Here is a 27,884-nt window from a genome sequence, read left to right on the forward strand (position 1 = left end):
TTAGCTTGGTTTAGTTTGCCTTAGCTTAGCTTAGTTTAATTTAGCTCAGCAGCTTGGCTTAGCTCAGCTTAGTCTAGTTTAGTTTATTACAGTTTAATTTAGCTTAGTTATGTTATGTTTAGTTTAGCTTGGTGTAGCTTAGCTTAGTTTAATTTAAATAATCCTGCTCCCTTTTTTATGTCTTACATTTTACAAATTATTCTTTATTTAAAGAAAAATTGCAACCTTTGCTATTTTGTTTCACTTTAGGTAATAAAATGTTTGTTTTCTTATTTTGAAAAAACTAAAGAAATAAAGAAAAAAATTAAAAATCCAGAACAATTTCTTTCACAATAAACAGACGGTCTCTGAGAGGGGAGTCAGTTTTACTAATAATAACAAACAGTTATTATTAGTAACAAACAGTTATTATTAGTAACTGTTTATTGTTTCTCACTGCTTTAGGTCGGAAGCCTGCGTTTAACTTCCAGTGTCTAAAGCCTCAGACCAGCGTTGACGACCTCCCCATCCCTGGAAGCTACCGTGGGAACACATCTCCATCCAGATCCCGCCTGCAGGTGAGAGTCACGAAAAACAGACCACATGCCGTCTCATCTTCGTCCAGTTAGTCTTCACCGACTGCTGCTTTCTGTCAGAACCAGCAGGGCCTGGACTCCCGGCCCAGCAGCGTGTCCTCCATGTCGTCCGCCACCTGGGCCAACACGGCAGCAGCCGGAGCCACCCCCCTTCCAGGAATAATTGCCCCCACCGGGCGTCGCGGAAAGCTCATCTACACGCCCATGATGCTGGTGGATGAAGAAAGCGGCTCCAGTCAGCCGCTCTGGTGCGACGGGTCTGCCAGTCTCCCAGCAGGGAAACGACCGGGCTGGTACCCGGGTCAGACCAGAACCTTCACCAGCGTCAGGATGCCGCCTTCGGCCAACCAGGGCATCATAGATAAAGGCAGCGCAGACAATCTGGTCGAATCGGTACGTTTTCCTTACAAAATACTGTAGATATTTTTTAATTCTTCACATTTAATTAACTTTCACAAATATTACTTCTGTGGAGCTGATTCTGATTGCATTCACAGAAAGCCATGTTTAGTTGCTTTAATTGAATCGTTTGCCTAGAAAATTCTTCTCATTTTGGGAAAGTATGAATACACAGTCGAGTAATGTTGGTTTTTTTTCAGTTTATTTACTCCTGAAAATGACTTATTCTATTCTCAAATTCAAAAATTAATGAGAACTTTCTTCAAAAACAAATAAATAAAAAAACATTCTTCTATTAATCTAGTTTATTTGAATTATAAATGTTCTCTAGTGTTTTTTTTTATTATAGTAAAATTCGCTAGATGTTTACAGCCACACTTACAACAAAATTAAAATTAAAATACTTTATGTATAAGTCATTAAAGAAGAATTAAATTCTCATGCTAAAAAATGGCAAAAGTGTAAACTGGAGAGCCAGATTTGTACCATTCTTGAACTGCAGTCAATTACCACACAAAATCATACAAAGGGCCACAAATGGCCTCCGAACCACATGTTGGCTACACCTGCTTATGGCTGAACGATATTGCTGAAAAACGTACATCACTATATATAAGTGTTTCTTATCACTCAATATGAATAATTATTGATTTATTTTTTGTTTAAACTATATGAAATACAGCCAAACTGGTGGTGTGACTGTTCCCGTTTTATCCACTTTTCACGTCACTTTGTTTTTTTTAATTTTATTTTATTTTTAAGCAGTTATGAGACAAAATGGTGGAATCTTAAACTGCTGCTGCCAGTTACTCAGCAGGTCGTTGCTAGGTAACCAAAGAATGAGTGAGTTGCTAGGAAACCAAAGAGCGAGCGAGTCAGTTGGTGCCACTCAACTTGCTTAGAATGAATATACTGAATATTCTATCGGATGATTTATATTGATTTATTTTCCAGCCCTACCATTACTTAAGATCATGTTAAGTCTTTATGTCATTTTGCGACGTAGCCGCCATCTGTTAGTGTTACACCCCCTGTGAAAGGGAATAATGAAAACAGACACGGACACGACGTTACTCCTTTCGCTTCCAGTGTTGTAATTATATTTCAAGAACAGTTTTAAACATTACATTGTCACAAACTGAGTGCTGAACACTGCACACAAACATTGTGGTTATACCCACACAGTAATAAGAATAAGAACTGTAGCACAGGACGCAGCTAGCTAGAAAGCTAATGTGAGTATAACTCTTAAGAAAACTCAAGTTATTCACATACCACAAGCGCTCCCTGCTCATTCGGCAAACGTAATAAACCTAAATACAGCTATAAACCTTATAAGTCAGAATTTTACCTGTGAAATGGAATAATGAAGACAGACACGGACACGACGTTTCGCTTCCAGTGTTGTAACGGAGGAGCAGAAGCGACGCGTTCCACTATATCGATTCAGACAAAACCAATCGAGACACGATCGGTAAACAAACTCTCAAAACTTAAAATCTATGATGGTTTAACTCTCTAAATATTATACACAAACATAATCAGAAAAATAACATTAAAGAAAATAAATTTTAAGCTTAATCAAACTTATGCATCCCTTTACTGTATCGGTCTGTAGTTTTTAACTTGCAATACCAAAGTAATCGATCATAGATCAATAGATCTGTAATCACAGACTACTAGTGCGAAACAATATAATTTTGCTTAATGCTATTTTTTTTAAAACTTTTTTATTTATCTGAAATAGTTTTATAACAACTACATGAGCACGTTGACAACATATTAATTTCTCCGACTCTCCCAACAACAGATCTTGATCTCCGAGGGCCTCGGCATGTACGCCAGGGATCCAAAATTCGTGAGTTTTGCCAAGCGGGAAATTGCCGAAGCGTGTCACATGAGCCTGGACGAAATGGAGAGCGCGGCTGCTGACCTGATAGCGCGGGGAGCCAGTCACCTGTCCCGGTTCGAGGACGAACTAGCCGACGAAATGAACTGTGTGATTTCTTACTGAGATCAGCAAAGCCAAAAGCAAAGAGAAAAACAGTAAGAACATGAAGTCTTGAGCCAATATTTTATAAGAGTGTGTTATGTCAGTTTATATGTCAGTTGTTTAAAGCAAATATTGCGTGTGAGAGGTGTGTTTTGTAGTTTTTAAACATCCTGTTGGATATGAAATACTTTTGTTTGTGAATGCCAAAACATGCACACAGATGAGGCTCAGGAAGTTTTTATATTTACATAACATTGCAATATAAAGTCAAACTTTTGCTTTCAAGTCATTATAACAGAGAATTTTTAAAAAATTATATGTAATTTAGATGATATCTCAATGCATTATGTGTTTTAGAGAAACTACATTAAATTAAACTGAATATCCTCTAAGATGCAGCATTGAAACTTCTGTTAAAAAAGTCTGTGGTGTATTTCCTGATTATTGTGAGTGTTCATCCAGGTCGCTTTACATTCTGAGCAAATAAAATATGTTTTCTCAAACAACTCGTCATTCATATATTTATTTCTTTTTCTCTTTGACTAGTGTGAGGACTCCTGGTAGGAGGAATAGTGAAATATAACCAGTGAATTATGCAATCAGTGATTAATAGACTGGCAGATGGACGACAGCTGGGTTTCACTTCCCCCTTCAAAGAGATGAATCATGCCAAACAATGGGCTGCATATGTCTGCAGCAGAATATTGTTGCACTCATATGGCCATATTTTACATGTCTGTCATTTCCTTATAATTTGCGAGGTGGAAATACCCACGAAAAAGGAAGAACTGTAAATAAGCTGAGTTTATATCACAATTTTCCAGTCATGTAAACGACTCAAAGTGTCACATTACACCAGATAGAAATCATTTATAATTTTTTCTTTACTTTTCTTGTGTTGCCACACATGAAAGTAGTGTTTTGTTTGATTTTCTTCAAATAAATCCTCAGCTGTGTGACCCAATCAGAGGCTTGTAAAGTCATGACATCATCACCCAGGATTTACCCGCATTTTTAAAAGGTGTAGTAATTTTTTAATAAAGTTAAAGATTTTTCTATGGCTTTTAGCAAGGAAAAAATATTTTTGGTAACCCTCACAGACATTTAAAATGCAAAGTTGAGTCAGAATTATTGTCAAACAGTAAGAAAAAATGGTTACGTCTTTTTAAATATTACATGTAAATATCTGGTTTATTTATGTTTTGTTTTTTTTGCAAAACATTGAACAGATCCTAGATTATAACAATGTGTTCTTGTTATTGAATGAAAATTAATTTTATTTATTTAGTCTCCTTACTCATTTTATTTATTTGAGCTTTTTTTCTTTTTTTTAAATAAATGATTCACTTTTTTAAAATGGTAATTTCCATTTTCTTGCTCCTCCTTTTGTTGAAAACCTATCTAGATGTAAACAAATGTAATTCTGTGAAAATAGACCTAAAGAAGGTAGAGTCAGTTCAAAGTAATATCTGTCTATTTTCTAGGCTGGTATAAATAACTGAACTATCTTCAATTTGAGGTAAATTTTGCCAACATATTTTGTTTTTACTTGCACAGCTCATGCCAGGTGACCTTGCTGCATCATAATGTCTCACTAGACTTTTTTTTTCTTCTCATTTCCGCTCTACGCTGCTCCTTGTGTCTGTTTAAGCATGAACTTAACCATAAACAGTCTCCATGCGCTCCTTTCTTCGTCCCAATCCCCTCCAGTCAATCTGGTCTCCCTTTGAACAAAGCTGCGCTCTGATTGGACAGACGGCGCCGCTCCTTACTACTCCAAGTGCAGCGGCTCCTTCTGACGTCAATACGCTTGGTGGCAAAGACGCGTGAAGCCTCATGAGCATCTGGACGTTACGCAAACGAGGACGCCATATTGTGAGTGGCAACTGTCACCTGTTTTGACAGTTCTCTTCAAATGGTTTTAGGTCTAAATATATATATAAAAAAATATGAATAAAAATAAAATATGTGAGTTAACGAGTAATGAAAATAATAAGCAAAATTACACCAATATAAAACCTTCAGGGTTTTTTTTGTGCTCTACTTAAACTTGGACCCTGATTTAAATGAGTGATCTTGTTTAATGGGTTTCGTAAGGATTACACATTAACAAGAGTAGCACATTCTCAATATATTTACTCAAGTAATAGTGCAAATAGTGCAACATATCTAAGTAATTACTCCACTAAGAGTAAAAAAGTATTTGGTAAAAAGTCTACTCGAGTAACTGATCAAATTTATCAATCATTTAATATTTAAAAATTACATAATCAGACAAACCAAAAATATATAGTTAAGTGGAAAGTTTGGTAATTTAAGGATGAAAATGACAATAAGGAACAAAAAATAGCAAAATCAGGGCCAAAAAAATTAATATCAGTTTCTTTCAAATATTAAGCTAATGAAACTTTAAGAACCAATCGGTTTGTCTGGTGAATTATTGGTTAAATAAAACATGTTTGTTTTTCATTCAGTGGGTAGAAAATCCAGAAATGTAACTCCAGTAAGAGCAGGGATGAAAGTAAACAGGTGTAGTCAGAACGCCGGCAAGAATTTAAAACTACTTTTCACCCCTGAGTAAGTTAGCGATACTTCATAATAAAATTACAGCATAGTAGTGAACATACTGCTATAAGTGTAGGAGCTATTTCTCCATTTTCAGTTAAATCTTAGAATTTAGATTATTTAGTTTATTTGTATTTTTTGCTTATTTTCTAGCTGATTTATAGTTAGAATTTTTGTTTAATTTGTTATTTAGAATAGGTTTTTGGCTAGTGATTCACTTAATTAGTTAATTAATTTCAGTTTGGGACGTGGGTGTTTCGCGGTATAAGTGGGTAGGTCTTAGGTAGCTCGTTATGCACGTGGGGGGTCATATGTTTTTTTACCAGTCAGTGTCAGTGCCAATGTCCGTCAGTCCCGGTTATGTCAGTTGTCAGTCAGTCATCAGTCAATCAGTGAGAGAACAGGTGCAGGAGTCAGAACAGGAGAACTAGTAGGATCCTGTGAAGCCTGTAACTTTTTTTTATCTGGAAATTGGAATAAACTAACAAAAGAGCTGCATTTTGACCTTTTCGATCCCTTTTTTGAACTGCGTAAACCAGAACCCACGGTGCATCAGGTGACTATTTGAGTTTAATTCACTTTGCTTTGATCACTTTTGAGTCTTGAGTTTTTTTTATTTTTGAATTTGAGTTTTTGGACAAATAGTCACTATAATAAGTGCATTTTTTTCAAAAAAGTTACTCAAGAAAATGTAATTGAGCAGTGACGTGCGGTCAGGGGAGGCAGATGAGGCAGAGCCTCACCTGTAATCATGGAAAAATAATAATGATAAAATCATTTATATTGCTATTTTCACCCTGTGGTTTGTACTATACCTATTTTTCATTTAATTTAAAAAAGTTCAGATTATTTTTTCTTCAAAATCGCTGAATTTCTGCATTTTCCCATTCAAATGCTCGGAAGCGAAGCTGGTGAGGCAGCAGCGAGCTGAGCCTCACCTGGGATTGCGCAACTTCTCGCTAACTGCACTGGCTGCCATTCTGAGAGCATGTTCGCCAATAAAATGGCTAAAAAAACATTTAATGTATGAGCTGATTTTCCATAATTTAGCTTATGTATATAATGTACAGTGTTTTTTGTCACCAATTGTGTGTGTAACGTGTTTCATGTGCTGAAGAGCGATCAAAAACGGCAGAGAACAGATTCGAGGTGAGGCAGGCAGTTCTCTTGCCTCATGGCAGGAGGCGCTCATGATCCCAGACATTGTGATTCCACAACTGCAGAGTAAGATACTGTAAGCGAGCTAGCCATGGATCTAGCCATACAATAAGGTCAAGTGCAGCGATATATTTATAGTTTTCTCCTCTTACCACAGCAATTAATTAATAATCGCAAAATAATACTACAACAATACTACTGCAACAGACTGAATGTTCTGCTTTTTGCGTGGGAAATATTTGAGTGTTTTTTATTGTGTCGTTGTTGTCAGTTGCTGTGGCAACGAGTCTGTGAGTAGCTGCGCTGATACCGAGAGCGACAAAAGACGTGGTTTTGGGTTGTACTTTAACGGGTTTCCCCTTCGCTGTGGAGCACAGCACGAAATGAATAATATCTACATGTCCAAGTTTGATTGAGTGAACGGAAATAGTCTTTTTGCCCTCCAGCGTTGTCCACATGCGCGCAATTTCCTTACATAAACAATAACATGCAGGGGGTCTATATTTGTAAATCTGAATATGATTAAGTCAGTGCCTCACCAGCTATGAACCTCACCGCACGTCCCTGTAATTGAGTAAACGTAACTAGTCACTACCCAACTCTGTATATATCAGAATTGACAGGTCGGAATTGAGAGACGGTAATGCGTCTATTTGTATAGAACTCCAAGCAGAACATGCCACTCACAACATGGCGAACGTGCTGACGTATGGCGTCTACGGCGAGGCCAATGCGGCGTCAACTCTTCCTCTTGCTTCGTAAATCCCAGCTCGTGATGCAGCCCGGCTGTTCCTCCGGAGCGTCTCCCCCCATCCGAGCTGTTCCGGCTGGGCCGCCTCCCTCCCTCCGCCCTTCTGATCCTCTTATCAGCGAGTAAGCGGCCAAGATGGATGTTGCGAACCAGGTAGGAAATGATCTTCCTATTTCTATTAGTGTTCCTGTTTACATTTGCTCTTCAGTTAATGTTAATGCATAGAGCGCGTCGCGCGGTGGGAAATTAATATTTATAATTCAGATTTGCTGCGTTCTTGTTGGAGATTTTGATGCAGTCCTGACAAGCATTTAGATTTTAAATATTTATTCAGCAATATTGATAAATAATGATAATATTAATAATAATCCAGCTTGTGTAGACATTGTTCGTTGGATTTTTTTTTTTTTTTTTCAGCTAGTGATGCTGCAGACTGAGCGGCCCGCTTGTGCAGGATGTCCAGAGAGCCGCAGCAGGGACATTTAGCTCAGGAAGGAGATGATACTGACCGATCTCTCTAGAGAGACTCGGATAATTGATTCAGATTGCTCCTGTTTCAATTAGGCCGCTGTTGCTAAGATAACAAAAGCGGAATGTGATTAATTTTCTGGGCAGTACACAGGCCCAACATATAGGGGAGGAAGAGGAGGAGGAGGAGGAGGCGGAGGAGGAGGAAGAAGGTCTCCCGCAGCTCTCTAAACAGCCGAGTGGTTTAAATAAAGCCCTTCATGTTTGCTCTGGAAAACCAGGCGCTCATCGAGCTGTCAGGCTGATCTGAGAGCAGATTTTGTCACCTGTTTCATTAGGATGCCTAGAAAACAAAACAACCTCAGAGAGAGAGAGAGAGAGAGAGAGCTGCTCGATGTGCGGCCATTTACTGATGCACACCTTCTGACTGCGGCGTCGCAGCCACCTGCGCACAAATACTCTCTTCTTGCGCCAAATTTAAGACGATTTCCCCTCATAAATAAGTAAAAAAGATAAATAAAAATGGCTGCCGCTGGGTAGGAGGAGAGAACCAGTTAATCAGCTTTGTCTAATTGTGATACTGGCAGCAGCTCTTTCTCTACTCCACTCACGCAGCATTTCATAACGTCACAAACATGTGACAACTAATGTGTTTTTCACTACTCTTCATTATAACTTTGCGCTTAAAAATATTATACAGAATCTGCTGCATCTTACTGTTGTTTGCTATGTTGACAGCTGGTGGCCCAAGGGCAGTTCACAGTAGTCAAGCAACCACTGGGATTTATAAAAGTACTACAGTGGGTAAGTTTTCTTCCTCATTCATTTAGATCATAAACAGACTGTTTGTCACAGGGCCGGACAAAGCTTTTCCGGGGCCCTATACTAGCAGAGTTTCACTTGGAGACCCCCCACCCCCATACCAACATGCCAACACCAGATTCTTTATCATTTCTAGCATAATTTGTGATTAGTTTGCATCATACTGGTGCTTTTATGGCTGTTGATTTTAACCTTAAAGGATTAGCAAACAAAAAATGAATAAAACATAATTTTCTTTCCTTAACATTCCTGCTGTGTTTGTGTTTCTACTTTATTTTTTAGATTTATTGAGATTTAATATATTTATTTTTTGACTTGCCTTTCAGAGTTGCTATTTTTTTAGATTTTGTTGTGCTTTCTTTCTTGCACAATAACAATAGAAGGAATTATGATTCTGAATTAGAATTTATTATTTACAGTAAACAAGTTAACAAGTTTGACATCTGCCTGCTATTTGTGTAACAACTGTAAAAAATAATATAGAAATTGTTTTTCCATGTCTGATAGCATTTAGTTTGTTTGTTCGGCATTATTTTAAATATATATATTTTATTCTGCTAGCTTGGTCCTGTTGGGGGCCCTCTGGGGATGTCGCCTCTTAACTTGCATATTCCTTGGGCCGGTTCTGCTTTAGCACCACAATAAACAAAATAGTTTATTGATAGTTTCCCTGTAAATAAACAATGATATTCACACACAAAAAAGCACCAATTTGAGATCTGGTGTTTCTTCAACCCAAACTCCATTTTCTTCTTTCTGAATAAATTATTCTGAAATTTTCTTCACACTGAAATGCTAACAGTAAAATAAACGTAATTATATTTTATAAATATGTTTGCTGCTCTCCAATCTCATCAGCTGCTCTTACATAAAAGCTAATATCCTCCATTCATAATCAAAACCCGAAAATAACAAACACAGAAATATTACGTATCATATTTTATTTCCTGCTTCATATTTAAGAGGAAAAAGCCCAAATTTACGTGGTGAGGCAGAGGCATCGGACTCAGGAATGATGATTATGATGTTTTAATGAAAATAACTTAGTCCAAGCAACGAGCAGCAGGAGTAACACAAACTGAACACGAGGAGACTAAACATTGACGAGGACCCGACGAGGAACAAGGAACACAGGTGGAGTTAAATACACGGGAGGGTAATCACAGAGACGAGACACACCTGGGAACAATCAAGGGGAGGACAGGACAACAAAGAGACTAAGGACACAGAAAACTCTAAATAAACACAGAAAAACACAGATCCTGACAGTACCCCCCCCTCAAGGGCGGCTACCAGACGCCCAAAAAACAAAAAACACAACAAGGGTGGGCGGAGGGGCGCTGGACGGGGGGGCCAGAGTCCAGAAAAACAAAAAACTACCCACCATCGTGGGCGGAAACACAAGAAGGGCCAAGAGTCCATAAACAAACAAAAAACTACCCACAGGGTGGGCGGAGGCAAAGGAGGCGGGAACCACGGAGGCGGTCCGGCGGCCGTCCGCGGCGCTGGAGGCGGGAACCACGGAGGCGGTCCGGCGGCCGTCCGCGGCGCTGGAGGCGGGAACCACGGAGACGGGAACCCCGGAGGCGGGAACCACGGAGGCAGTCCGGCGGCCGTCCGCGGCGCTGGAGGCGGGAACCACGGAGGCGGTCCGGCGGCCGTCCGCGGCGCTGGAGGCGGGAACCACGGAGGCGGTCCGGCGGCCGTCCGCGGCGCTGGAGGCGGGAACCACGGAGGCCGTCCGGCGGCCGTCCGCGGCACTGGAGGTGGCGATGAGTCCTGGGGGCCGCCCACAGACGGCGACGACGAGCCCCCCGAGGCAGGGTCTCTGGTGGAGCACAGGGGGTCTCGGTCGGAACGCTGGGGGTCTCGGTCTCGGGTGGAACGCAGGGGGTCTCGGTCTCGGGTGGAACGCAGGGAGTCTCGGTCTCGGGTGGAACGCAGGGAGTCTCGGTCTCGGGTGGAACGCAGGGAGTCTCGGTCTCGGGTGGAACGCTGGAGGTCAGGGTCTCAGGAGGAACGCAGGAGGTCAGGGTCTCAGGAGGAACGCAGGAGGTCAGTGTCTCAGGAGGAACGCAGGAGGTCAGGGTCTCAGGAGGAACGCAGAAGGTCGGGGTCTCAGGAGGAACGCAGGGGGTCTCGGAAGGAACACAGGGAGTCTCGGTAGGAACACAGGGAGTCTCAGGTGCGCCGGCTGGAACGCCGGCTGATTCGGCCTCGGGTGCGCCGGCCGGAACGCCGGCTGATTCGGCCTCGGGTGCGCCGGCCGGAACGCCGGCTGACTCGGCCTCGGGTGCGCCGGAGCGAAGCCTTGGAATCGGCCGCGTAGGCGAGCCGCAGCGAAGCCTTGGAACCGGCCGCGGAGGCGAGCCGCAGCGAAGCCTTGGAACCGGCCGCGGAGGCGAGCCGCAGCGAAGCCTTGGAACCGGCCGCGGAGGCGAGCCGCAGCGAAGCCTTGGAACCGGCCGCGGAGGCGAGCCGCAGCGAAGCCTTGGAACCGGCCGCGGAGGCGAGCCGCAGCGAAGCCTTGGAACCGGCCGCGGGGGCGAGCCGCAGCGAAGCCTTGGAACCGGCCGCGGGGGCGAGCCGCAGCGAAGCCTTGGAACCGGCCGCGGGGGCGAGCCGCAGCGAAGCCTTGGAACCGGCCGCGGGGGCGAGCCGCAGCGAAGCCTTGGAACCGGCTGCGGGGGTAACAGCTCCGGAAGGCGACGAGGGGCCGGGTCCACCGGCGGCTCACGTCGCTGTCTCCGGGCTGACCGTGGAGGTGGCGGCTCCGGAAAGCGACGAGGGGCCGGATCTGCCGGCGGCTCACGTCGCTGTCTCCGGGCAGACAGCGGAGGTGACGGATCCGGAAGGCGACGAGGGGCCGGTTCTGCCGGCGGCTCACGTCGCCGTCTGTGAGCTGGTCGCGGAGGTGGCGGCTCAGGAAAGTGACGAGGGGCCGGATCTGCCGGCGGCTCACGTCGCTGACCTCCCGGACGGAGGAATCGACGGGGGCCGTATCCGGGGGGTGCCAACACCAGTCTCGTCCCCCGGAAAAGCTCCCGCTGCAAGTCGGCAAGAGCCTCCGCCAGCTCCCTGTCCTCCCTGCCGGACCTCCGCCACGGGCCGCTCTGCCCTTTAGGCGGTAACCTCACTGCAGCTGGGTCCATCATAGCAGCCTCACCTTTCGGTCGGGTCGGGTCCTACTGTCATGAGGCGGTGTGGTGGAGTGGTGAGGCAGAGGCAGCGGACCCAGGAATGATGAATTATGATGTTTTTAATGAAAATAACTTAGTCCAAGCAACGAGCAGCAGGAGTAACACAAACTGAACACGAGGAGACTAAACATTGACGAGGACCCGACGCGGAACAAGGAACACAGGTGGAGTTAAATACACGGGAGGGTAATCACAGAGACGAGACACACCTGGGAACAATCAAGGGGAGGACAGGACAACAAAGAGACTAAGGACACAGAAAACTCTAAATAAACACAGAAAAACACAGATCCTGACAAAGAGGAAAAAGCCCAAATTTACTGTCAGCTTTTGACTTCATAAGGCTTTTTCTCATGAATGATCATCAGTTGTTTATATTATGACCAGAATAATGACACACACTCATAAAAATACCACGTTAGATAAACTCAATTAAAGTTTGAACAAGTTTTTCATTCAAAAAATATTTTTTTTCTGAGACAGTGTAAGTTAAACATTATCCCTAATTGAATATAAATGTTATCTAGTTCAACTGAAGTATTATATTTTAACTTAATTAGATCCATTAATGTTTCCAAAACACAATTCATTCATCAATGTATAATATATATTCACTGACCAAATACAATCCATTGTTTTCTCTCCAAAATGTAACAGTTTTGTAATATATTGTCATAAAACAATAATTTAATCAGAAATTAACTTAATCTTCTACAGAATGTGAATGAAACAAAACATGGTCGAGATGTTTTTATTTAAAAAACTGTAACAAAATCATGTTTGGTCACAAAAAAATAAATATGGGTCAGTCTTTATTTAAAAACACTTAAACAAGTTTTACAGCAAAAAGCAGATTAGAGTAAATCACAACAGAAGGAAACTAGAAAGCGTAAAATAGATTATCACTTTGTGTTGCATCTAACGTTTTTGTAAGTAGATTTTAATTGATTTAATGGTTGTTTTCCTAATTTATTTACTTTTTGTAGTTGGACAGGGCCGCACAAAATCAATCCAGGGGCCGCAAATGGCCCCCGGACCCAAGTTTGAGCAGCCTTGGTTTAGACATTTTTTGCTACATCAAGTAAATATTTTTAAATAGTTTTTTAACTAATTCATTTAGGTACCTGAAAATGATAAGATCTGTTTTGTGACTGCAGCTTGTGAGCGAGAGAGAGCAGTCTGTGTTACACAGCTCCGCAGTTAAAGTGGATTTTATTAACGATTTCAAAAACAAAATGACCACAGAGTTCGCTTTTTAAACTATTCTCAGCAACTAAAAATATAAATTAGCGCAATTACTGTTTCTATGTGCCTGTTCACTGAAGATTTTCCAAACATTTTTTAATCTATACAGAATTAAACTCGTCAAAAGAATAAAACAGAACAACTTTGTTAAAGTTTAATAAATTTCACTAAAGAACAGCCAACATGAGTTAGTCTTAACCGCCTCATTGAGGCTAAAAGAGGTCAACCATGAGTCTTAGCTCATTAACAACGTTTACACTGAAGAGTGTTAATTGGTAATTGGATGTGAGCTGAAAAATATTGTGATTTTTTAGTTTCTGACCGGCCAATCACAGATGAGGAAAGGTCAGCTGTACAGATTCAGGTCACCATCCCATTTCCTGGCGCGTCTTTACTATTTATAGAGCGGTTTGTAACACAGAGGAAGAATCTGCGCGACGCCTTGAGCCAAACGTGAAATGTGTAGAAAGTTAATGGCTCTGCACTGCGTTTGAACCTTTACTTTCTGGGGTTTTCCTCTTTTCTCTTTTTCTCCGATGGGTTTGTGAAGAGTCTGTCGTGTTTTGATGTTTTTCTGCAGAAGACTCCAGCAGGAATGTGTGTCACTGTTACACTAACACAGTCCCGTTCCACTGAGGGATAAAATCACAGTTTAATCTTCCTCCAAAGACACTTCAACACTTTTTATCTGCTGCCTTGAACAAATGTTTAAATACATTTTATCAACTTAATAAAGGAATACAAATCACCAATTAGGCCAAAACTGTACTAAAATATACATTTTGCATTTAAAAAGAACCTAAATTTTTAGCTTTGCCTGGTTCAAATTTGCTATCAAATTATTAATCAGTTAATCCAAAATTAATCAACATATTGACCTTATTTTTCTATTTTCTTATGAAAGCATACTTCTTTCAAACAAATCTACAAAATGTAAAATTGAGTCTTCCTGTTGCATTTTTTGTTCATTTGTAGTTTTTATTTATGTCTAATATTGTATAAAATGAGCTTAAATTTTTAATCAGCAAAATGTGACAGTTAAAAAAAGAAACATAACAATAATAATAATATATTTTATTTATAATGCCTTCTATATGTTGAGATATCAAAGGGGTGCAAAGGTAAAAAATAAATAAAAAATTAATCCCTAATCATAGGCGTAATATAGAATAATTGATTACTAAATAGCTTAACATCAACATTGTAATTAAGAAATTGCAGTTTTGCATTACTGACAGCCAAAACATTCGAATTCAAAAATATTTTATTGATCCCAAAAGGAAACTGAAAGCTGTTGATTGAATTATTCAGAGTTGTGCATCATGTATTTCAACATACATGAAAAATAAATGTAAAATACACATAAAGAGCAGCTTCTTTAGTTTAGGTAAGCAGTTATTGTCTGTTATAAAACATAATGTCGTCCAAAGTGTTTGTCCTCCATCAGCAGCAGAGACGATGCTGCAGGGTTGACATTGGAGCTGCTCCAGTTTAGCTTTAGCTTCTGCTGGGAGAGTTTAGGAAAGAGGAGAGACGTTTATCTGACCCACATTTACCTCCACAGCCGCTTGAACACTTCACCCACTCTAATGTCAATTCGTTTTTAGGAATAAGTTAATAAACTAAGAAGGTCACCTTGGGGTTTTTTCAGTATGAGCTGTGATTTAAAGGTGACCTGTTATGTAAAATTCAGATTTTGTATGTTTTTATTCTTCCATTTGAGTTTCTACTGCCTCTTTAAACAGTCCAAATAGTTAAAAAAAAAACATAACCCAACTGTTTTTTTGGCAATAGATTAATGTTTTTTTTTATACATATGTAGAAAATGAGCTGTTTCAAAAACTTCCTGTTACTTAAAGGGAACCTATTATGTAAAATTCACATTTTCTATGTTTTTGTACGTCCATTTGGGTCTCAGCTGCATCTAAAAACATCCAAAGTACTTAAAAAATCACCCAGATGAGTTTTGGTGCCTGGAAATCCAAAAACCTCCCGATTGTTGAGTCGCATTCGATGTGCACTGCAGTCGCCGTTACCTAGCAACCCAACCTGAGCTCCAACACGTTTGTTCAGCTGGTTTTACTGCTGTATGCGCTGTACAATGGCTGCTGGAATTTTGGCTTAGTTTTTAGTGCATCTTAGTAAACTTCACATAAAACAAACTAACTTACAAGTAACTTTTCAGAAACATATAGGAGCTTATTTTAAGTCAATAATTCCTTAATATTGATTTTAAAAAAGTTCTTGTTATTATTTTGCTTATAAGAATAAATTTTTCCCATGTTATAAGTTAATTTATCTGACAATAGAACAAAAACATTAATGAAACATTTACTTAAAACAAGCCTCTGTATCTTGCTGAAAAGCTACTTTAAGGTTAGTTTGTTTTTTTTAAAGAACTAAGATATTTCCACTAAAACCTAAACCAAAATTACTTTGTAAGATTTGGTGTATTTGCTCCATTCTTGGTTGTGCAGGAGGTTTCACTTTTGCTTTTCAAAAAAAGTATGGTCATGTAATTGTGCATCTGTTTGCAGCCATTTTCCCGTCGTTGAGTTAGGGGGCGTGGCCAGCTGCAGCTTTTTTGGATTTAAAGAGACAGAGCCCCTAAAACAGCTCAATCTGAAAGGAGCTCAAACAGATTAAAATCTCATTATCTGATGATGATTTTCAGCAGAAAACTGTAATGAACATGTTTTGTATCACCTATAGATCTATCCTAACCTGTTCAAGGAAGCACAGCAGGTCACTTTTACAGTATTTTGATGATTTTGGAGGAAGTAGGAGCCCAAGCCTGAGAGGAGCCATAACACAGATGAAAACATTACGGTGTTGACACAGCTCCGCGCTGTTACAGCCTCTGTAGATTTGCAGCACAGCAGTCAGAGGCATGAGTGTGCTGCATGACTCTGTAGTCCTTCCCTGGAGCTATGTGAGTGTGCCAGCACCTCATCACTGTCTCCCTGGGTCACTGCGAGCCAACCAACCAATCAGCTTCCTCGCTCTGGAGGCCAGGGCGATGCATGAATCATCTGTCAGAGAGGGTCTGCGTGCCTCAGCGTCAGGCTGGAGGAAGGGCTGCCAGAGCGCCTGCTCTTTCTGCATTATTATGGGCATGTATCACAAGCAAGACAGGGATTTATTATGTATTTATTTATTTTTAGGAGGGGGAAGAGGAGCCAAACCTCGGTAATATTTATCCAGATTCTTGAACTGAATCCAGTGAAAGCAGAGCAGCAAGGAATAGATCTGTGCAGCTTACCAAGTATTTTTGTTCTGGTTTCTGATACAAATATCTTAGTTCACCATAAATAAGAAAAAACTAACTTACAAGTAACTTTGTAGCAAGATATAGGAGCTTGTTTAAGTCCAATAATTCCTTAATATTGATTTAAAAATGTACTAGTCCCATTAACAGATTATTTAACTCATAACCAGACATTATTCCCATGTTATAAGTTAATTTATCTTCCAATAGAACTAACACTTTTTCAACAATTTTAAGAGTTATTTACTTAAAACAATATAGTCTATATCTTGCGGAAAAGTTACTTTTCAGTTAGTCTTATTTCAAGTGTACTAAGATATTTGTAGGAGAAACTAGAACAAAAGTACTTTTGTGTTTTTTAATTTCTCCATTAGGCCCAAAATTGTCAAGTTCTCTTCAAAACTCAAATTCAAAAATACTTTATTGACCCTAAAGGAAAATTAAATGCGGTTGTAACTCATATTAATTCAAAGGGTTGTTGTAGATGTTGATGACTGTTGGCAGGAAACAGCTGAGAGCATTCAAGGGCCACATTTTGTATTTTAAATTAAAAACGAAAAGATTTATTTCTTAAGATATCTGTTGTTTTTATCTCTTCAATAATATCCTGATTAGACACTGTTTCGATAAAGCAAAGAAGAAAAAGTTGTAGTTCTATTGACAGATTATTTCACAGATAACAAAACATTTTTTCCATGTTATAAGTTAAATAATCTACCAGTGGAACTGGTACTTTTTCTTCAATATTAAGGAAATATTTACTTAAAACAAGCTCCTATATCCTGAAGAAAAGTTACTTGCATGTTAGTTTTGTCTTATTTCAAATGAACAAAGATATTTGAAGTAGAAACTAGACAAAAATGCTCGATAAGATTTTGTGTTTTGGTAGCGTATGATACTGCGTCACCTTTGACCTTCTGTACTTTCCTCTGTTTGTGTTTAATATAATGCAGGGTGAAACCTAAGAAAGGTGTGTTGGTTGTTAGAAGACAGAGTTACCAAACGCGGCTCATATTTAGCCAAATACGCCCTTTTTTCCCTCCTCTGCTGCGTTGGGTTTGGTCTGAATTTAAATTCAGGCTCTGACTCATTCTCAGCAAACATTAAAAGGCCGAGAACACAAAGTAACAGCCTGATTCACTCTGGGTTAATCCGTAATGCGTAATAGAAGGTGTTTATTGTGTTGCAGCTCATTAGGTGTTTTCTGTACAGATGCTTCATGTGGTTATTACTCCAGGGCTTGTTTTCTGTTAATCTCCTCTATGCATATATATATATATATCCTATATAAAAATGTTTTAATGGATATAAAGGATGGAATAAAAAAACAGTGTGAGGTGCTCTATTTGTTTAGTGGTACACCTGCTTCTTTCATAGGAATTAAGTCAACAAGGAGCATCCATGAAATAACAAATAAAATCCCTTATGAAGTCAGAGATTTTGAATTCTGCAGGCAGCAATGAATCTACTTGTTATTAATTGTCATTTAATTGTTTATTACATTAAAATTAACTCCAAAGACATCCACTTAAGCCACATGTGTCAAACTCTATCTATCTATCTATCTATCTATCTATCTATCTATCTATCTATCTATCTATCTATCTATCTATCTATCTATCTATCTATCTATCTATCTATCTATCTATCTATCTATCTATCTATCTATCTATCTATCTATCTATCTATCTATCTATCTATCTATCTATCTATCTATCTATATATATACTGTATATACGTATATATGATGTATTACCGTGGCTCTAGTCCTCCTCTAATTGTCACAAACACAGTCCTGCAGGTGTTAACATGCAGGTACAGAAACACAGAATGCTGACTTTGTTTCTTGCAAACATCAGCACTTGTTTTTAAAACCTACCTGCATCCACATGTGGATATCTGCAAGCACAATGCATTTGTTTTAAACTGTTAAGATTTGGAAGCAAAAATTGAAGAAAGTTTTCACTATTATTTTCTTTTCTTCTTTTTTTTAGCTATTATGTAACATGATGACTTTTGAGTGGGATTTAATTTCAGGAATAAAACAGTTTCTAATAACAAGCCAGGATTCTTATCAAAAGGAAAATAAATGGTGGGCTTACAGCAAAATTGTTGGTTTTCAGTATCTGTGGCCAAAATCTCTAAAAATGTTTACTTTATTGTAATAGTATTGATTTCATATTTAAAACCTTAGAAATCCTGTACTTTGTGTAAATCTACCATGACCACCCAGAAGTATATTAAAGTTTGTTACTATAATGTGAAAATGTAAAAAAAAAAAACCTTCTCAAACTTCTCAAGGTTTGAGAAGTTTGTACATTTTTGTAAAGAAATTAGAAAAAAAAAGTTAGCAAACAAACCCCATAATGCAGCTTCTTGTTTGTGAAATTCTCTGATCTGTTGATAAAATAAGATATCTGTGAAAACTGAAACCTGGATTGTAAATACTCCAGGTTTCATGAAATTGATACATCAAACCGACTGAGAGGTGTAGTTTTTATTTTTAGAATAGCTTACTACAAGCAGACTCCTGCAGGAAATACTGAATTAAACCACAGACATATTTCACCCTATTCTTCATCTGCATGTTGGTAAGAAAAACCAAAACATTAAAAACAGTCTTTACCGCCAATTTACATATAAAATTGATACTAATATTTTACTCAAAGTGTGAAATTCAGTTTTTTAAATGTAGAAAAAGGATAAATGTCCTGTTTCCATCATTCTAACAGGGATAAAACATTAAAATACATTCAATTATGAATTTAAGATCTATGTTCTGCTTAGTGCAAAAACATAAAAATTCAAACTCAAAACATTTTTTAAAAGTCCAAAATGTTAAACTTTTGAACCTCGGATATGTCCAAGTATTTTTCTACTCAATGTCTGAGATTAATCTCGAGATTTCTGAGTTTTTCAAGCCAATTGTTGGCTTTTCAAGATAAGAAGTTTCCTTATTTTTTCTAGAAAAATTCTGTGATTAATCTAAAAATGTCTGAGTTTTTTTCTAACCGATTTTCAAGCTCAGGTTTATAGCTGTTCAAATGATAAATCTCTGTTTGTTCTGATTAATATAAAAAAAATCTGATTTATTTATTTATTAATTCATTTTAACAGAAATTCACAAATTTTTCTGTCTAAAATGGCCGTCATATAATTAAAAGTCCAAATACACGGAAGCTGTAAAAAAAAAAAACGTTCGTCAAACAAGATGGCGGCCTTGGGTGAGCTGACTTCGAGTTATTCAAACCGACGGATCGCATTGATGGAAAAAAAAGTCCCGATGTTACCAAACTGAACATCGTCCAAAAACCTAAAACTTGAGGAAACAAACCTCCTGGTCACATGAACTAAAAGATTACCGATAATATTGTTATTATTATTGTTATTGACGCCTGTGGAAAACAGACGTTACCATGGCGATAAGAAGGAAGTGACGTGTCGCGTGTTAGCTCGGAGACGCAGCGCGGATACTGAGGATGTTTTCCTAGCTTGTAGCGGAGTATCCGGTGACAGATGGTGAAGCACCTCAGCCAGATTAATAGCTGGATTGTCCCTCCAATTGGATCTGGCCTGCAGAACCGGGAGGGTGTGGTAAAAATAGTCCGGCTCCTCTAATCTGCTGTAGGTGAGAGAGTGTGCGTCTGTTCGGACCGTTTATTGGACGGGACTGATCGTGCTGTAGCAACGGACAGCTTTCAGGAGGAACATAACCGGGGGATTAAATAACAAAAGCAACAACAACAAAAAACAGCTATGCAGAAATTAAAATTTTCACCAATAACCATGGCAACAGGGACAGTCTGTGCTGTGTTGGCTGTTAACAACGGCGCATTGATTTACACTTGGTGTGAATGTATTAACAGCTCAGAGGGACTGGAGGATGCTGGCCGGTCAGAGGGATGCTGCAGGCAGGAACCAAAAGCAACAATTATTAATATTATAATAAGAGAAAACAGCGACATATATGAACTTGTTTGAAGCCAATAATTCCTTAATATTGATTTTCCAAAGTTCTAGTTTTGCTTGCAGATTATTTCACTTATAACAAGACATTTTTCCAATGTAAATGTTACATAATCTGCCTGTGGAACTGGAACTTTTTCATCAATATTAAAGAAGTACTGACTTAAAACAAGCTATAGTCTGATAAAAAATGTACTTGTAAGTTAGTTTTGTCTTATTTCAAGTGTACTAAGGTATTTTCACCAAAAGCTAGACCAAGAACAATTGGTAAAAATTTGTTTTTGTAGTGTATGTGCATGTGTTCTGCAAAGGTATTCACACCCCCTTGAACTTACATCAAGTATCTTTGGTCTAGTTTCTTGTGCAAATATCTTCATACAGTTTAAATAAGACAAAACTAACTTGCAAGTAACGTTTCAGAAAGAAATATGAGCTTTTAAAAGTAAATAATTCCTTGATATTGATGAAAAAGTACTAGTTCCTCTGGCAGATTATTTCATTTATAGCAAGACCATTTTTTCATGTTATAAATGAAATAATCTGCCAGTAGAACTGGTACTTTTTCATCAAAGTTAAATAGTTAATTATTAAAAACAAGCTGCCAAATCTTGCTGAAAAGTTACTGTAAATTATTTTTGTGTTATATCAAATTCTCTGATATTTCTGCACTAAAAAGCTGTAGACCAAAAATAGTTGGTATGATTTTGTTTTTGCAGTGCATGACTTTTGTCATGTTAGTCAGAAACTTCAATGTATTTTGAAAATAGGACATAAGTGTTAAATCCAATTAAAATAGTTTTTTAAATACAAATAAATGTTTTAAAAGTCAACATGCTACATATTGTTGAAGCAACATTTTCTGAGCCTATAGCTGCAAGTCTTTTGGGATATATTTCTAGCAGCGTCACACAACCAGAAACTGAAATATTTGCTACATATTTTCAAAGTAGTTGAAGTTCAGTCACATTGAAAAGAAAGTCTCTGTGAACATTTATTTCCTAGTTTTATCACAGATTCTCATTTTTATTTAGATCTGGGCCATTATTGCTATGCATTATTATTTGTTGGTCTTTGTCTTCAAATCCCACTGAAACACTTTGAAGTTTGTGGTTTTAACATGAAAAAATGTGGAAAATTTTAAGAAATTTTAATGCTTTTGCAAGGTGTTATAAATATAAGTAAGAGAAGTAAACAAGTTGGTCGAGTAAGAGGTTTATTGCCTTATAAGAGGAAGAATATGGCTTCACCAAAATCGCCAAACTTGCTCATCACGCTGGAAAATAAAGTCCAATGCGTTTCTTTTTTCCGGTTTGTGGGCGAAGCCTGAAAGATTGTCTGGAAAAACAAGCTAATTCTTCTTGTGCTTTTCTGTTTTTTGTTTTAAATGTTCCCCAGATCTTCGCGATCTTCGCCTTCTCGACATGTGGCAGCTACTCTGGCATGTTCAAGATGAGTGTGGAGTGTAAAAACCGATCATATAGTAACCTGGGAATAGAAGTAGAATTTGAATATCCGTTCAGGTACGGCAAATATTGTTAAAATAATTTATTCATTTGATTTGATTTACATGTTGTTCTCTTGAAGCATTGTTTTATCTCCTTATGTCAGCTCTTCTCTCTCTTCTTCTTGTCTTTTTGTGTTTTTTTTGCGTTGTTGTCTTCAGGCTCCATCAGGTTTACTTCGACGCCCCCACCTGTGAGGGAGGGAAACCGGACCGCCAGTTCCTGGTCGGAGACTACTCCTCTTCAGCCGAGTTCTTCGTAACCATCGCCGTCTTCTCCTTCCTCTACTCCATGGCAGCCCTCGCCGCCTACTGTTTCGTTCTGGAGAAGTACCGCGAAAACAACAAGGGGGCCCGGATTGTGAGTTCTTTTATTTACATTTTTCAGCTTGACCTGCACAAAATATCAAATAGCAATATTATAATTTCATACAACTGCTTGGTAGGTTTACATTTTGTATTTTAGGAGCCATCCATACAAAATTTGAATATTTTCCATGCAAAATAACATATATTTTAATATTAAGTGTTAAAACTTACATAGAATGTAAAATTGACTGTTTATTTCTGTTTCTGCCACCTTGGCAATAGAAAAAATGTCATCCAAAAGAAGCCTTTAGCATCAGAAAAATGTGCTTCTTCTTAAGCACCTTGAAAAGAAAAGAGTAATTAAAACTTGGGTTAATTTTTATCAATATTTACATTCGACATTTAGCAGTTCCTCTAGTTTTCCGGATTTAATTATTGCTGAAATTCAGACAAAATCAACAGATCAACGCATTTTTTCAGACTAAACATAGCTGTGGGTTTATTGCAAATTTTCCACAAAAATGGTCAAAAGCAATGGGTGAGAGTGATGCTAACTCCTACCTGCAGGTGGCAGTATTTCTTTCTTTTTACTTCTGCTATTCTGCTGGGTCAACCTTACTTGATGTTAAGTTACAATTCATGATTGATGCAGCAAGAAACCCAAATCAAGCTACTCAGATTTTGTAAGCCGTGTTTAGTCCGCTTTAATCGAACTCTGGTGCGTTTTTATAGAAAGTCTGGTTCGTTTGGGGAAGTGTGAACGCACAATCGAACTCTGAATCAGACCAAAAAAACTAAATCTGGTTTGGTTGAAGTGAACTCTGGCACATTCTGAATACATAAGTGAACGCCAAGCGAACCAGAAACTGCTTCAAAAAGCAGGAAGCGAACTTTAGCGCAGGGAATTCTGGGTAAATAGAACCAAAACAAACATGAGAGTCTAGCGCTAGCTGGAGAAATGGGTTACAGTCGTTTATCAACATCATAACAGAAATCCTACAACCACAAAAATCTGCTGTTCATTTTTGTTTATATTTTGTGAAGAAGGACGTTTTGCTCATGTCGCCTTCAGACGTTTTTGTGTCGTTTCCTTCAGTTGTTTCTGCTGCAGCACCACCACAGGCGAGGAGGGGAACAAGTTTTTCAATTAGTTTGTTTCATTTGACATAATGCCGTGTGAATGTGAACCACAGCGGCTGAAAATGTAACAAATGTTGCAACTTTAGTCCCCAATCAGACTAACAGATGTTAAAATAACCTAAGGAATAAAAATATTTGCGCGTCCAACTTGTCTGATTGTTGCTTTTTCCTCAATATGTACATTTCAGAAGGCGTTTAATGAAGAAAAAATTTTGCAAATATTCCTAAAGTAGCCAAACAAAATCATTAATTTAGCAAAAAAAATCACAAAATCGTGGCAGGATGATTTAGTGATGGAATTACAGTGACATGTTTTCCTGATATCATGATGTTGTTGGTTTCAAAAATGGATTTGATTGTGTTTCTGGTTCTAGGACTTTGTTGTGACGGCAGTGTTTGCCTTTATGTGGCTGGTCTCATCATGTGCTTGGGCTAAAGGCCTGTCAGATGTGAAGACAGCCACCGATCCAGAGAGGGTGATCACTCTCATCCGGGCCTGCGACGATCGGGAAAACCTCTGCAAAGAGGTCTACGACCCCAAAGTCTCCGGGCTCAACACCTCTGTGGTGGGTTTGTGATTCTGAGCTGCATAAAGAACCATTGTGAGATTATCCACTCTAACAATGAACATTGGTCTCCATCCAGGCTTTTGGTTTCATCAATCTGATCCTATGGCTGGGAAACCTGTGGTTCGTCTTCAAAGAGACCGGCTGGATGGCTGCGTTCTCGGGAACGTACGTCCCATCGCAAGAGAAGCAGCCCGCCCCTGATTCCTTCGCCCAGGGAGGCTACGGACAGCAGGACCCGTATGCCGGCACCCAGGGCGGATACCAGCCCGAGTACGGCCAACAAGGAGGCTACAACGAAGACGGCGGTTACAACCAGGGCTACGATCAGCAGCCCACCTCCTACTCCAACCAGATGTAAACCTCCTCAGTCAAAACAGCTGCAGGATGGTGAGTTCACCAGTCATTACAGGATATCCACACGCATCCCTAGAAAGTCTTAAATTAATGTAACTAAAATACACAGGTGAGTAGAATATCCAAAAATTGTACTTAAGTTGGAGTAGCACTACTTCAATATATGTTTACTCAAGTAAAGAAAAAAAGTATTTGGTAAAAGTCAAGTACTGAGTAACTGACCAAATTATCAATCATTCAATATTTAAAAATTACATAATCAGACAGACCAAATTATAAAGTTAAGTGGAAATTTTGGTGTTTTAAGGACCAAAATGACAATAATTGATATAACTAATAACAAAAAATAACAAAATCAGGCAAAAGTAAATGTGTCCAAATCAGTTTTTTTTTTTCAATATGAAACTTTAACAAAAACTGCAGGTGTGTGTCTGTCTGGTGGATTTCTGGTTAAAACTTGTTTTTCATTCAGTGGGGAGAAAATTCAGAAATTTTACTCAAGTAGAAGTAGAAATAATTTATAATAAAATTACTCAAATAAGAGGAAAAAGTACAGTGCAATAAAATACTCCTAAAAGTAATTTCTTTCAAAAAAGTTACTCAAGTAAATGTAACCTGCTACTACTCAAATCTGCTGAAATGTCTCAAATTCCTCTTTTATAATACATATTTGTTTCATAATTGTTAAAACTGTCAGTTTGTAGTCAAACACTCTGTGAAAAGATTGATCTCCTCCGAGTTAACGTCTGAAAAAATGTAATGGATGCATGTGAATCAGAATCTGTTTTTGAGTAAAAACATGATGGATGTTTGTGGCACAACTAACAACAACAACAACACAATAATAATAATAATAATAATAATAATAATAATAATAATAATAATAATAATAATGAATTCTTTGTGTTGTGCTTAATATTTTCTGTTTAAGAAGATATAAATTGTCACTGAAAATCTCATCCTAAAAAAATTACAAAAACTGTTTCATGGCCAAATTTGTGCCATTCTTGATTTGCAGTAAGGGGCCCCACAAAACGAATTGCAGGGCCACAAATAGCCCACGTGCCGCACTTTGGACACCCGCGATGTAAAGCATCTTTGAAAACCCTTTTTGCTGAAATTTGCCATACAGATAAACTTGATTGATTGATAGATTGATTGATTGATGCATCCTGTTTCTTTTCTTTCCTCCTCAGGGCGATCTGGTCATTGTTGGAGCGTTTCTCGACCACCACCTGCGTCTCCACACGCCTCTGTGTGTCTGTCTGTGTGTCTGTGAGTCGGCAGGCGGCGGGAGGGGAGGCCGCACTCTTACCATATGGGGAGGGGACGGGCGGGTCGGTTCTGGGGTGGGTGGGAATGGATTTCTTCTGTTTGCTGTAACAATGATGATTATTCTCGTGATGTATTTAACTGTAAAAGACAACAGAGGATTGTCTGTTTGGGTATACGAGAAAAACTTGAACACAAATACCAAAACATTCGTAAGGGAAACCTTGGTGTGACGGAGAAAATTTATGAGGGGGGAAAAAAATTGTAGTTATATTTAACTTGAGAGAATGTATTTGTCTGTGCTGTGTAAATATCGACTTGCTGATATATAAATATATATATGATTATATGTACACAGTTGAATAATTGTGCACTCTATATTAGTTGTTATACAACAAATGTTGAGCACAGAGTTATTCAATTGCATTTATTTTGGTTCTGTTTAGGAGCTCTCATAGTTTAAACCTTTACTGACCGGATTCACAGTCACATTTAAATCTGAACATTTGCTTTAAATTAATCATTTAAAAAATAAAAATCTGGGCAAAGGCTGCAAATAATGACTAAAAACAAAGATATCTATCTATAGAGAAGTGAGTGACAGTGGTAATGTTAGTGATGAAAGTAGGTTTTTATATATTTTTCAACCATCTAATATCACAAGTGGATGCGTTCTGGTTGTGCACTGATTATTGTTAATCCCGACATCTGCAAATCACAAGTGCATACGGAGAAGAAAATTACCTTTGGCGTCTCATATTTGCTGTGTTGTCAGTATGGAAATTGTGAAATGAGATGGTGTAGTAAGAGTTTCTGTGTATTTGTTTGGATGGCATTTATTTCCTTTTGTCAAAAATAGAAAAAAAAATCTTGTCCTTTTCTCGATCGCCTTCTTTGTGATTCAGAAAGTCCTAAGAAAGAGTTGCGTGTGTTTGTTTTGTTTTTTTATGGTGTTTTTGTCACACTTTAATCACTTCAACACAGAATAAAACGTAAACGAAGGTTTATTAGATTTCTAAAAATCCTAGTCGTGCCACACAACGCGCCGTCTTCGTCCCGCCCTCGACTCTCCTCTTCTTCCGATTGGAAATCCGGTTTAGTGCATGCATCCTACTCCGACATTCCATCAATAATCCTACGTTAGAGGCAGACAAACAAAGCTAGACGACACAGCGAACCCGATGTTTGGTACACAACACTGATTATTACAGCAGCTCTGCCATAATCTACTGAAAGCACAAAGTGCTGCAATAATTGCTTGTATCCAGATGCAAACACACCTGTACGGCTGCCCATCCTCCGTACGGCTCTCCAAGCAGCATGTTTGCCAAACCATAGCAGATGTGTTTTATTGGTATTTAGCTTCCACAGCTCTCAACAGAAACAGCCGTAGTTCAACTCCAGTGCATCTTTAGTCATTGTAAAATCTTGTTCTCTCTCTCTCCTTTTTTTTATTTTTAAATCAGGGTTCTTAGATCCAGGCAATCTAGAAGCTACTTGCTTTCTCTTCCTTTCTGTCTTTCTTTCTCTTCCACTGTAGCTCTTATAAATATGCTGAAATGAAATATAGTCTGTCGTTAGTGGTGAATGATGTCTTGTGATACTCTCTAAGCCCTCGAATAGTGCTGTGTTTTATTGTGTATGATGTATTCATATTAGTATTTATGATGATGATAAGTCAGAAAAAAATATTCAAGACTCTCCAAAGTTTTGCCGTATTCTTATTATATGGGATTCATGTGAAACTAAATGAAATAAACTTGAAATTATTCTGTTGAAGAATTAATTGTGTTTATTGTCTCTGGATGACTGTTGAGACATTTTTATTTCCACTTATTTGATGTAAAAAAATTATGTTTAATGTGAATACGGGATGGTAGTTGCCCCGTTTCACCTCCCGTGTAGATCCGCCCCTGGTAGCGCAGAAGCTGCGTTTTTAATCACCATATAACTGCGCAATTTAACATTTCAAAAATAAATTTGCTTAATGGAAAACACCAATTTTAAATAAAAACTCTCTTTAGTCGATGATGGGCTTTTTTTGACGGTATCGAAACTGGTTTATTTCACAAAACTGCGATAGAAAAAGTTCTTCCGCATCACGCGAGTCACGTGATTAACAACCGGATGTTGCTATGGCGCAAGCCACGAAGAAGAAGATTGTAGTATCAGGCTATGGTGTTTGGGGGCGGAGCAGAATAAAAGAGTAGCTGCTAAGATGGAGATGTCTCACGCTGCTTCTGTGTAGCCTCAAGATTTTATTAAATATACATATCGGAGAGCAGAACATGGTGTCAGAACTACTTAGCGAAGAGAGAAAGGGAACAAG

General features: G+C 38.7%; 2 protein-coding genes across 2 annotated transcripts in view; both read left to right on the forward strand.

The window, feature by feature from the left end:
- cacna1fa (calcium channel, voltage-dependent, L type, alpha 1F subunit a) overlaps window positions 1-3,470 on the forward strand; it is a 33,684-nt gene extending 30,214 nt beyond the window's left edge. The window contains exons 43-45 of the mRNA XM_032546882.1: window positions 445-557; window positions 636-968; window positions 2,785-3,470. Coding sequence (XP_032402773.1) covers window positions 445-557; window positions 636-968; window positions 2,785-2,988 — 650 coding nt within the window. The 3' untranslated portion in view covers window positions 2,989-3,470. The remainder of the gene's footprint in view (window positions 1-444; window positions 558-635; window positions 969-2,784) is intronic.
- A 2,508-nt stretch (window positions 3,471-5,978) lies between these two features.
- On the forward strand, window positions 5,979-27,337 carry sypb (synaptophysin b). Its single transcript, XM_032547014.1, has 8 exons — window positions 5,979-6,088; window positions 7,460-7,594; window positions 8,648-8,713; window positions 21,806-21,930; window positions 22,074-22,272; window positions 23,735-23,926; window positions 24,006-24,316; window positions 25,480-27,337. Exons 2-7 carry the CDS (start codon window positions 7,577-7,579, stop codon window positions 24,285-24,287), a joined length of 882 nt encoding a protein of 293 aa, XP_032402905.1. The 5' UTR covers window positions 5,979-6,088; window positions 7,460-7,576; the 3' UTR covers window positions 24,288-24,316; window positions 25,480-27,337.
- Window positions 27,338-27,884: the final 547 nt, after the last annotated feature.

This window comes from Xiphophorus hellerii, chromosome 1 (genome assembly GCF_003331165.1).
Source record: "Xiphophorus hellerii strain 12219 chromosome 1, Xiphophorus_hellerii-4.1, whole genome shotgun sequence".
Taxonomy (NCBI): Eukaryota; Metazoa; Chordata; class Actinopteri; order Cyprinodontiformes; family Poeciliidae; genus Xiphophorus; species Xiphophorus hellerii.

Bases quoted from the DNA above. Each gene is read 5' to 3' on its own strand.
- sypb (XM_032547014.1), top strand. The intron at 22,273-23,734 runs GTGAGTTCTTTT...TTCTGGTTCTAG, and splicing joins ACAACAAGGGGGCCCGGATT to GACTTTGTTGTGACGGCAGT. The intron at 23,927-24,005 runs GTGGGTTTGTGA...GTCTCCATCCAG, and splicing joins CCGGGCTCAACACCTCTGTG to GCTTTTGGTTTCATCAATCT.